Genomic DNA, 12,227 nt, shown 5'->3' with positions numbered 1-12,227 from the left:
TTGACAAGATTGTTGTTGTTTTTCAGTCACTAAGTCGTGTCTGACTCTTTGCAACCCTATGGACAGCAGCACACTAGGCTTCCATGTCCTTGACTATCTCTCAGAGTTTGCTCAAACTCGTATCTCTTGGGTTGGTGATACTGTCTTAAGTTATCTAACCATCTCATCCTCTGCTGCCTCCTTCTCCTTTTGCCTTCAATCTTTCTGTCATCAGGATCTTTTGCCATGAGTTGGCTCTTTGCATCAGGTGGCCAAAGTTTTGGAGCTTCAGCTACATCATCAGTCCTTCCAGTGATTATTCAGGACTGATTTCCTTTAGGATTTACTGGTTTGATCTCTTTGCAGTCCAAGGGACTCTCAAGAGTCTTCTCCAGCTCCACAAGTTAAAAGCATCAATTCTTCAGTGCTCAGCCTTCTTTATGGTCCAACTCTCACATCCATACATGACAACTGGAAAAACCATAGCTTTGACTATATGGACCTTTGTCAGCAAAATATGTCTCTGCTTTTTAATACACTGTCTAGGTTTGTCATAGCTTTCCTTCTGAAGGACAATTGTGTTTTAATTTTCTTTGCTGCAGTCACTATCCACTGTGATTTTAGAGCCCCAGAAAATACTGACAAGATAGTTTACCGTTTTTGTAGTAGATCTTTGAAATCACCTGGAAAAGAATCTGATGCTGGGAAAGACTGAAGGCAGGAGGAGAAGGGGACAACAGAGGAAGAGATGGTTGGATGGCATCACCGACTTGATGGACACGAGTTTGAGCAAGCTCCGGGAGTTGGTGATGGACAGGGAAGCCCAGCATGCTGCTTAGGGTCACAAAGAGTCAGACATGACTGAGCAACTGAAATCACATATGATTTTACGTTTTCAGCACATCTCACTTTGCATGAGCCATGTTTCAAGACTTAACAATCACACATGACTGGTCCTGCCATCCTGGGCAGCATAGTCCCAGACTTGCCCATGGGCTTGGTGAACCTTTAGAGTCGATTCTCTTGGCAGTTCCCAGCAGCACTCTTCTTGCTGACATCTTGTCCCTGTTCTGTTTTGACCAGGGCCAGCTCCTGAGCATCTCTGCAGCCTATGGTGACCTGGAGACCGTCCGGTATCTTCTCACTGAGAGGCTGGTGGAGCTACCAACGGAGCCCACCGATGACAACCCCGCCGTGGTGGCAGCACAGTTTGGGCACACCGATGTCGTTCAGGAGCTACTCGAGTCTTTGCCAGGTAAAGAGTCTTTGCTTCCCTGGGGGCTCAGATGGTAAAGAATCCGCCTGCAATGCAGGAGACTCGGGTTCGACCCCTGGGGTGGGAAGATCCCCTGGAGAAGGAAATGGCCACCCGCTCCAGTACTCTTGCCTGGAAAATCCCATGGACAGAGGAGCCTGGTGGGCTACAGTCCATGGGGTCGCAAAGAGTCAGACATGACTGAGCGACTTCACTCACTTTGTCCTGTAAGTCCCAGGGTGTGAGTTCTTCACCCCCACTCAGGGACCCTCCTTTTGAAAAACTACTTATTTCCTTATTTGTTTGGCTTCATTGAGTCTTGGTTGCAGCATGAAGGATCCCCGTCGCTGCACGCAGGCTTTTATACTGTTGTGGCGCACCAGCTCAGCTGCCTCACAGCATGTGGGGTCTTAGTTCCCCAACCAGGGATTGAACCAGCATCCTCTGCATTGGAAGGCGGATTCTTAACCACTGGACCATTGGGGAAGTCCCTCAGGGACCCTCTTTTCCTAGGAACCAGACAGACATTTGGGGGCGGGGGGCGCTGCACTCCAAGTTGTTTATGTCTTCACACTGTTTACCAGTCCAAATCCAGAAATCTGGGGGTATTCTTTAAAGCATTCTTTTAAGTTTAAAAGTATTCTTTTAGGTTTAAAGAAAAATTGTTGAGCAGGTACCAAGAATTCTCATATACCACCCTCCACAGTTTCCCTATTATTGATGTTTTGTATGAGAATGGTACAGTTGTTAAAATTGATGAACAAACCAATATTGATATGTTATTACTAATGGAAGCTCATAGTTTGCACTAGGGTTGTATATTCTATGACTGTTAACAAATGTGTAATGATACATATGTACCATTACTGTATCATGCAGAATAATTTCACTGCCCTCCTGTTCTACCTGTTCATCTCTTTCTCAGTTCCTGGCAACCACTGATCTCTTTACTGTCTTCATAGTTTTGCCTTTTCCAGAATGACATATACACAAACCACATATGGTATGTAGCCTTTTTGGATAGACTGCTTTCATTTAGCAGTATGCATTCAAGTTTCCTCCACGTCTTTTCATGACTTGAGAGCTCATACACACACACACGCACACACATACATACATACATATATTTTATCACTGAATAATATTACATTGTCTGGATGTTCCTTGCTATGTTGCTTTCTTAATAACAAGTAATTTTTTCTCTGGTAGACTCAGGCATCCTGGTCTCCTTTGATTTCCTGCAATGGCCTTGGATCTGTTATAGTTATTGCTATAGCTATAGGCTGAGGCACTGTCTTAGCAGTGGTTGTTGGGAGTTAGGATTTTGCAAGGGAATCGGGCCAGCTTCATGGGTATGTGACAATGCAGTCACACAGGGCCCCATACTTAGAAGAGCCCCACACTTGGTTTGTGAGCTTGCCTGCTAAGTTGCTTCAGTTGTGTCCAACTCTTTGCAGTCCTGTGGACTGTAGTCTGCCAGGCTCCTCTGTCCATGGGATTCTCCAGGCAAAAATACTGGAGTGGGTTGCCATGCCCTTCTCCAGGGGATCTTCCCAACCCAGGGATGAAATCCACATCTCTTAAGGTCTCCTGCATTGGCAGACATATGCTTTACCACTAGCGCCACCTGGGAATTACATGGGAATTACACCTGGGAATTACATATAGCACCCGCTACACTTTGCAATTACCCTCTTGAAATTTGTAATACTTTTTAAACAAGGGACCCCATTTTAAGTTTTACGTTGGATCCCACAAATTATGAAATGGCAGCCCACTCCAGGATCCTTGCCTGAAAAATCCCATAGACAGAGGAACCTGACGGGCCTCAGGTCATAGGGTTGCAACGGGTCAGACACGACTGAGCAAATAACACACACACATACACCCCCACAGATAATGCAGTAGTACTGTTAAGGGCTTCCCTGATAGCTTGTTTTGTAGAGAATCTGTCTGCAATGCAGGAGACCCCGGTTTGATTTCTGAGTCGGGAAGATCCACTGGAGAAGGGATAGGCTACCCACTCCAGTATTCTTGGGCTTCCCTTGTAGCTCAGCTGGTAAAGAATCTGCCTGCAATGCAGGAGACCTGGGTTCAATCCCTGGGTTGGGAAGATCCCCTGGAGAAGGGAAAGACTACCCATTCCAGTATTCTGGCCTGGAGAATTCCATGGGCTGTATAGTCCAGGGGGTTGCGAAGAGTCAGACACGACTGAATGACTTCCACTTTTCACTTTATTTTTCACTGTTAAGGGAGTGTCTGACTGTGTCCTTTGAGGTAGATTTGTGCTCAGATTTGGTTCCAAGCTGGCATGCCCCTCATATACCTGGAGGAAGAATGAGTTTATGAACAGAAATCAGGGCAGTGTTAGGGCCCATAGACACAGATTGGATCAAGCAAGATATAGGAAGGCAGAGAGGAGAGGAGCCCCTGAGGTGCCAGTGGCTGATTCTTTCTCCTCAGGAATCCCCAAGAATAGCTCTGTTCTTGCCCTAAAGAATCTATGCCAGCTGACTCACTCATTGGACAGCTTACATTTACTGATCATTTGCCAAGTACTGGACACACTGCAGAACCTGAAAGACACAGAGGCTTTTTAAAAAGGTGGTCCCAGCCCTTTAGTAGCTCCTGGTCCAGCAGAGGAAATTGAGGCAGAAAAGACTAACAGTGTGGTGCACCCATGCAGAGGTTGAAATGTCTACACAGTCGTTTGCGACCACACATCAGGAAATGGTCTTGTCTGTGTGCAGGCTGGGGTCCTCAGAAGGAGTCAACATCTCAACTGGGCTTTGCAGACTGAGCAGGAGTTTACCTGGCGGACAAACAAGGGAAGAGCCTGGTTTGCCTGCTTCTGCAGAGCAGGGAGCTTGGCTCGACCTGAGTATGCTGGAGCTGAGCATGGTTTTCAGCGGCTCCCGGGGTGTCCTGTCTTTAATTCAGCTCGGGACAGAGCTAGTGGGACTGAAAGAGTTGAGGGCATTTGCTGAGCCCTGTGGGGAGTGCAGAGATGGGCAGAACAGTGTCTGTCCTCTGGGAATTCCAAGCCTGTAGGGAGGGTGGCCCTTGTCAGGAGTAAGGTAAGATAAGAGGCAGCTGGAGGACAAGGGCAGGTCCAAGAAGAGGAGGGACGAGAGGTCCATGGTGGGGGGGGTACATCACTGTGTAATTATGAACTTCATTCAAAGGACATCATTATGTAATTCCTGGTCTTGCAGCTCAGCAGGGCTGATGAGAAAGAGGAGGTGGAAAGATGGAGACCAAAATGGGGCTTTTTGAGCTGGATTTGGGCCTCAAAGAATACACACAGGGGTTTGTATGGTTAAGATAGTACCCTTTGGTTTTGGGTAAAGCAGAACTTAAGGCTTGACTTCGCCATTTACCAACTGTCGGACCTTTAGCAAGTTCCCAACTGTCCCTGAGCTTTGGTTTCCTCATATTAAAATGATGACTGTGAGATACAGGGCCTGCCTCCTGAGACTGACACACTCCATCCTCAGTGGGAGTTAGCAGCATGACAACCGCACTTCTCACAGCTGGATATCTGGTCCTAACTGAGTTAGGGGTAATTTGTTTTCTGCTCATGTACCTCCTCCTTTGAATTGTTCATTTTAGTCATCAATTGAGGGCAAAGAAGGGATATTTATTTAGCACCCGCTGCACCCCAGACATGATGCCAGGTACCTTGTGTATTGGGTTTTAATTCTTGCCTTCTCTACCTCACCCCCATTTCCTGGTCAATTTCCTATGACACAGAGGGGTACTCTCTCCAGGCTCCAGAGCACTTTGGTTCCAGAGAACTCTCCACCTCTGCAAATGAGTGTTATGATGCAGTTGGGAAGTGTCCACGTAGGGGATGAGATCATTTTTCCATGGCAGCTAGATCCAAAAGACCTTGCATTACTTTGAACTTGAAGATACTATGACATTTCAGCCCATGCTGTCCCTGTTCGTTCAGTGTGTTATTTCATCCTGAAATTAAGTGGACAGTTCTTTTAGGGAGCAGTTCTCTTAAGTTTTAGGCTGATCTGTTTCTTCATCAGAGTATTTTTAAACTTATGAAAGTGGTATATGTATATTACAGACAATTCGGGAAAGCAGAAAGGGTTATTACTCTAAGAACATAATGACATACCACAATGAGTTATATCAGGCACTTGACAGATGTTATGACAGTTTACTAAGTCAAGTACTTGATATACACAATATCATGTAATCCTCACATTAAACTTGGAAGGCAGGGTGTTCCTTTTCCCTTTTACTTATGGGTAAACTGAGCCACAGAGAGGATAAGAAATTTGCCCCAGATGACACATTTTAATATTTTAATTATTTAATATTTTAATCCTAAGTCACCTGTCTCCAAAACCTGTGTCCCTGTGTATGATGCTGCTTCAGGGATGTGGTCAGGGCTGGGGATGAGGCAGAGAGTAAGGGCATCTCACCGTCCCACCACCCAGAGAGAATTCTGCAGCACTGAGGGTAGGTGGTTCTTCCTAGTCTTATGTCCACACATACATTTTTCATCGCAATTTCACTGCATGTGCTGTTCTGAATGCTACTTTTCCCCAGCCGGTGTTATTTGATGGGCAGGCGGGTTTATAGTGATGTGGGGAAATGTCATATGCAGTTCAGAGGGGCTGTTCCGTAGACACTGTCAACTGGACAATAGCGACTTTCAGCTGGAAACAGGGCCGTGGCTGGAGGGGACCTCAGAGCAGGAGCAGCTGCGCCTTCAGCCGCCCTCTCTCTGTCCTCTCATCCGAGCAGGTTCCTGCAGCCCCCAGCGGCTCTTGAACTGGATGCTGGCCTTGGCCTGCCAGCAGGGCCACCTGGCAGTAGTGAAGCTCTTGGTCCTGCGCCACGGGGCCGACCCCGAGAGCTGCGCAGTCAGGAAGAATGAGTTCCCAGTCATCGTGCGCCTGCCGCTGTACGCGGCCATCAAGTCAGGTGGGTGCCGATCAGCCCACCCGTGACAGCCTTTGTCCTGTAGAGATGCGGGCCTGCCCTTCACGCTCGCCTTCGGCTCCCCAGGGCCTGTGTGGGATTTCCCAGCTCTGTTCTCGGCTTCTTCTTCAAAAGATCTGTGTCCTTCTTCCTCCCCCCGACTCCCTCCTGCGAGGGGATTTCAGTGCCAGGGACCAGCCACGGCAAACACGACTCCTCGGAGGCGCTGCAGAGGGCAGAGCCCCACCGAAGTGCTCTCACTGACGGGAACCTGTGGAGTCAGGGGAGGCAACGGAGACGTTCAGCAGCTCCATGCCCTTTTCATTTTCGTTTCACATGCGTGTCAGGCCTTTTGGACAGCCGTGACACACTCTGCGTCGCAAATGCCCTGAGCACTCTGCTTTCTGTCCTGTAGGGAATGAAGATATTGCCATATTCCTGATTCGGCATGGAGCCTTTTTCTGCTCCTACATTTTACTGGACAGTCCTGACCCCAGCAAACATCTCCTCAGGAAGTATTTTGTTGAAGCAAGCGCTTTGCCCAGCAGTTGTCCAGGAAAAATGGTGAGTAGTCTTTGTCTGTGGATGGATGGATAGGGAAGAGGTGGATTATTTTTCAACCATGAGAAAGAAGGACATGGTTCCATTTGTAACAACGTGGATGGACTTCGAGGACATTATGCTAAGTGAAAGAAGTCAGACAGAGAAAGATAAGTACGGTATGTTTTTACTTATAGGTGGAAACTAAAAAAGCCAAACCGTGGAAACAGTAGGTTTGCCAAGGCCTGAGGGGTGGGGCAAATAGCTGGAGTGTTGGACACTTCAGCCATATGATAAATAAGCCCGGGAGATCTAATGTGTAGCACTGTGATTACAGCTAATAACACTGTATTATATACATGAAAGTTTCTAAGAGAATAAATCTCAAATGTTCTCACCACAAAAAAATAGTAATTAGGTGGCATGGTACAGGTGTTAGCTGAGGTTACAGTAGTAGTCGTTTTACAATATATAAATGTATTATATCAACAGGTCATAACTTACACAATGTCATATGTCAATTATAGCTCAATAAAACTGGGAAAAAACACATGGGAATTAGTTCTAGTTAGTTTACCATTTTAATAACAAAAATAGGATTGCATTATTTACATTATCTTCAATTTGGCTTTTTAAATCGAGCACTCTGTCACTGACACCCCCTCGATCAGTCAGGGTAGCTGTATCTCATTCTTTTTGATATGTGCCTCAAATCTAGAGTGAATGTAGCTTAGTTGACTCAGCCCTTCTCCTGGTAGTGGACATTTGGATTATTTCTGGGTTTTGCCCTTGTGATATAGCCTGATTTCTAGGGTATTTCTTATGTAGATCAAAGTCCTGAAAGTGGACTGCTTTGGAATCACTTCCACAAATGCTGTGGTGACTCACACTCTCGCCATCACGACATGGGGATTTCTGTTCCCCACACGCTGGCCAGCACTGGATGTCCAGGGGCATTTTAATTTTCATCACTCTGATGGGTTAAAATGGAATCTTCTTGTTTTAATGTCCGTATTTCTTATCTTAATAATGTTGAGCATCTTTGCATATCCTCATAAATTATTTGTGTCTCCCCTTATGTGAGTTGCCTGTTACAGTTTATTGATTATTTTTCTCAAGGATTACTCACCTTTTCCTTCTAATTTTGAAGAGTCTTATTGTATATTAGAGATTTTAAGCCTTTTTTGTTTATCATAGATGTTACCAATATTTTTCCCAATCCATTATTTGTCTTTTGTCTGTTATCTTTTGAGATAACAAAGATATGTGAATATATAATCAAATATGTCTGTCTTTTCATTTATGGCAGTTAGGTTACATAAGAAAGTCATTTTCCCCTCAATTTTATGTAAATATTCTCCTAGAATCTTTTATACTATTTTGACTCTTTTATTTTTTACATTTTAAGCCTTATTTTTCCTATCATTTCTTTGTGTATGTGGTTTCAGGGAGCGAATCTAACTTTCCTCTCTTCCAGGTGGATGATCAAATATTCCAGCACAATTTTTAAAGTAAACTTTGATTTTCTTTCTGGATTAAAATGTCACCATTGCCATTTCTTCCAATATATACTTATATACATTTTGGGATTCTCTGCACTGGTCCACTAGCCTTTTAATCTATTTCTGTTCAAATGCCATGCTGTTTTGATTACAGGCATTTGATTTAAACCTTACAACTGGTTAATGCAAGTTTTCTACTCCTTATTTGCTTTTTTCAAAAATATCTTAACTGTTATCAGACATCTGTTTTTTCCATTTTGTGCGTTTCCCATGGTAACTTTCATGGTGATATGTGCTGCATTTAGGTTCTTTAGTGGGATTTTATAGTTTTACTGATAAAGGTTTCCTGAACATATTTTGTTTATTTATTATTGTTTTTGCCATTGTTTGAATGGAACGTATATCATTCTTTCCCATTTCCGACTTTCTGATATGAAGGAAATCTCTTCTGTTTATTTATTTGTTTTACCCAATCCCCTTACCAACTTCTCTTATTAATTCTAATAGTTTTCAGAGAAGTTCCTCAAAACTTTTAGGTATATATCAAGTTATCTGCAAACTCAAAGCAGGTTTGTCTTGTCTTTTCTAATATTTATTTAACTTTATTTCGTGGCTTATTGTGTATTAGCAGAAATGTCAAAAGTTGAATCATCTGAAAAGAGCGGATGTATCTCTCTTGTTCCTGATTTTAAAGGTCCTGGCATCAGCAGTTTATGGGCATTTTCTGTATATTTTTGGTAAATAGACTATTGCTGTATTTAGGTAGTTTCCATGTATTCCTCTTTGCTTAGGGTTTTTATTAAGAAAAGTTGCTGAATTTTATTGGATGTATATTAGCAGCTGTGGATATACTCACATAGTTTTTCTACTTTAATTTGCTGTTCTAATGCATGATAGTAGGTGTTGACCTAATATTGAAATCTTGTAATAAATGTTAATTGGTGTTATTATGGATGGATTTGATCTATTGATATTTTATTTACAATGTTTGCTTCTATATTTATAGGTAATTGATCTATACTTTTCTACTTCTATTGTCTTTGAGATTTTGGTATAAAACAATGTTAGCCTTACAAAATGACTTGGGGAACTTCCCATTTTATTACAGTCTAGAGAAGTTTCATAGGAATCATTTATTACTAATGGTTGCTTAGATAAAGCAGGTCTTTGTTTTCAGACATCTTTTGAAATCATTGGTCAGTTCAGGTTCTCTGCTTTTGCTTATATGCAGTTTAAGATGTTTATATTTTGGTAGAAAATCATCTATTTCCTTTAGATTTTTGAATTTGCTATCACGGCATGTTACATTTACCTTTTTTGGTAATTATTTTCTCCTATGTCTGTAGTTATATTTCCATTCATGGTATTGATTTATGATGTTGAACAGTTTTACTTTTTCTCTTTTAAATTTTATCAGACTAGTCAGGGTTTTATATATTCTAGAGGTCCTCAAGGAACCACAAAATTTTATTTATTTTTCATGATTTATTTTGTTTGTTCCTTCATTCACTTTGGCTTTTCTCTGTACTGAAACCGTCTTGACATCACCTCTGAATATCTGGTTGATGGGGTTGTGGTCAAGCACGGCTCCGGTGGGAGCTTCCTGGCTCTGCTCTAATCTGGGCTCCAGGACCTCCATCTGGTTCCTTACATCTCTGGGTCTTGGTTTCCTCATCTACTGATCTTTATCTAGTTCTTCATATAGTTCTGAAAGTTTTGGTTCATACTCCTGGTTTATGGCTTTATAACCCATTTGGACCTATTCATTATGTCAAATATCTGCCTTAACCCCGTCAAAGCTTCTGTCCTTAAGATTGGGTTTGTTGGCTCTGCACATGGCCACACTTCTCTTTTTTCCTTTGCATCCACCTTTATGAGCTTTCCCAGCCTTTATATTCAGTTTTTTCTTTGTCTTAGGTGTATTTCTTATAAACAGCATTGTGTTTTCTTCACTTTAAATTATAATGATATTTTATTTTGCATAGTCACAGTATTTGACACTTCAAAAAAAGACATACCACTGATAAATTAAAAAGTGGATATACTTGTCAAAGTTACAGCAGACATAATGTTTAGCTGAGAATCACTTCAATAGCATAAGGCTCTAAAGGTGCCAGATAAACCAATACTTGTCTGGAATAAGATATGCAACTTTCTTAATGACAGGCTTACAGAAGAAGTCCTGGTTCCATGTGGCCAAGGTTACAGTCATAAAACCTAAAGTTTTAGCACAATCATGCTTCAGACTGAATTTTAAATAGTTATGATAGTTTACACAATGTGTGATGGACTGCCTTCTGCAAAAAATTACAACTTGAAGACTTCTTTCAGGCATTACCAGTATCCAACATGTGTACATTCTGAATAATTCTGAAAAGAGCAAAATTAATAGGTTCTGACATTCACATCTGACATCTCAAGTTTTATGACTGGCAAGTCTTAATGCTCCTGGACTTTGGGGTTTACAAGGTAGCAATATCTTAAATTTGTTTAAGTAGGATGTGGGGAAAATTAAGATCAAATGGGCATACATTTCTTGACTATATAGTGCCATTAGCCCCCAATTAACTCTATAGGGATTGGTTAAGCATCAAAAGCTAAAGCAATAGTTTTTTATGTTAAAATGTAAATACCAGTTACTCCATACTAGTAACACTTTAAAGTCACTAAACTAAGTATTTCCCTTGTAGAGATAACACACAGAAATTAACTGACAGAAACAAATTATGAAAAATGCTAATTACCTAAATGGATCCATGTCCACCCTTTGTGTCTATTTCATACATTCTTCCCACCCACCCCACTCCAAAAAACATTCAGATTATTACATCCCAAAGTAATCTATTTCTGAATTACTTTTCAAGAGACAAACCACCCTACAGTGTATAAGCTACTTAAGTCTGCACATCCTAGGATGCTGCACTTCCATTGTCCTGGCTCTATAATTTGGAAATCTGCTCAGGTTTAGTCTCCTTTTAGAACCTTTCCAAATAAACATAATTAGAATTTGTGATACTTAAATTCAAAGACAGTACAGATTATGTGACACCTCCTTTTTTGGGGATTAAATGAAAACCACAGGATTCTGTGTGGCTAAAAACTAAATCTGAGTTACTTGTGTCTGGCATTGTGTAAATTTATTTTTAAGTTCATTTTGTTGGACTTCTTTAACTACTTCAGGTTCTGCAGGGCTCTTCTGAACATTTGCCACTGCAAACTTTATCCCCTGGGTTAATCCAGCTTGGGTAATGTTAGCAACCTGTTCTGTGAAACTTCAAACCTTTGCAAAGGGAGAGACTGCTCGATTGCTCCAGCTCTCTGAAGAAGAAAGAGTTACATGAAGCCCTGTCTCAAGTTCAAGCATGCTGGATTTGGAGCTGGTGGTCTTTTGAGATACAACTGACTGCCCTAGTTCAACTGACACAAACTGTGGCCCTGTTGCAGAAAAAGACACATCTAATTGAGATGGTGGAGAAGGTATCTGTTTCCATTGATTTGATTGAATTTCTTCATGAGAAACTTGATTAGTCATTTGATTTCCTTTCTTCCTATCCTGCTGAGAAACAGATCTGGTTTCTGATAGCTTGATCATTTTGTTTTGTGCATCTTGAACAAATCTGTGACAGCAAATATCCACAGGCTTGGCAAAGCCAGTCAATGTGTATATGATGTCAGCTGAAGGACCTTTCTTCAAAGAAGACTCGTGGCCTTTTCCAAGCCCACATTCATGAGTGATAGTAACCTCTGAAGGATCATGAATGCTTATATCAGTGTTTCTAGTAAACTAAGGTTTGCCTAATTGAGGTGCTGAAGCAATAATACCACCATTAGGAAGAAATAGTCTACTGTCCCTACACTCTCTGAAGAGTTAGCTAGCTGCCTGTCTTCATCAGACTTAGAATTTGTATGGAATTCATTAGAGTGGTATGAGTCATTATCTGAAGACATTTCTCCATCTGACTCTACCTGGGCTGCTTCATCCATCACACTTGCATTTTCCATGGTTT

The 12,227-nt window shown here is 42.1% G+C and overlaps 1 protein-coding gene across 7 annotated transcripts in view; it reads left to right on the top strand.

The window, feature by feature from the left end:
- LRRK1 (leucine rich repeat kinase 1) overlaps positions 1-12,227 on the top strand; it is a 134,905-nt gene that overhangs the window by 51,429 nt on the left and 71,249 nt on the right. For all 7 annotated transcript variants that reach the window (XM_061158559.1, XM_061158558.1, XM_061158562.1 and 4 more), the window contains 3 exons: positions 1,063-1,234; positions 6,002-6,181; positions 6,594-6,742. In XM_061158559.1, coding sequence (XP_061014542.1) covers positions 1,063-1,234; positions 6,002-6,181; positions 6,594-6,742 — 501 coding nt within the window. The remainder of the gene's footprint in view (positions 1-1,062; positions 1,235-6,001; positions 6,182-6,593; positions 6,743-12,227) is intronic.

This window comes from Dama dama, chromosome 13, assembly GCF_033118175.1.
Source record: "Dama dama isolate Ldn47 chromosome 13, ASM3311817v1, whole genome shotgun sequence".
NCBI lineage: Eukaryota > Metazoa > Chordata > Mammalia > Artiodactyla > Cervidae > Dama > Dama dama.
Note: the sequence above shows the minus strand (reverse complement) of the source record. Positions and strands in the feature narration are given on the sequence as shown.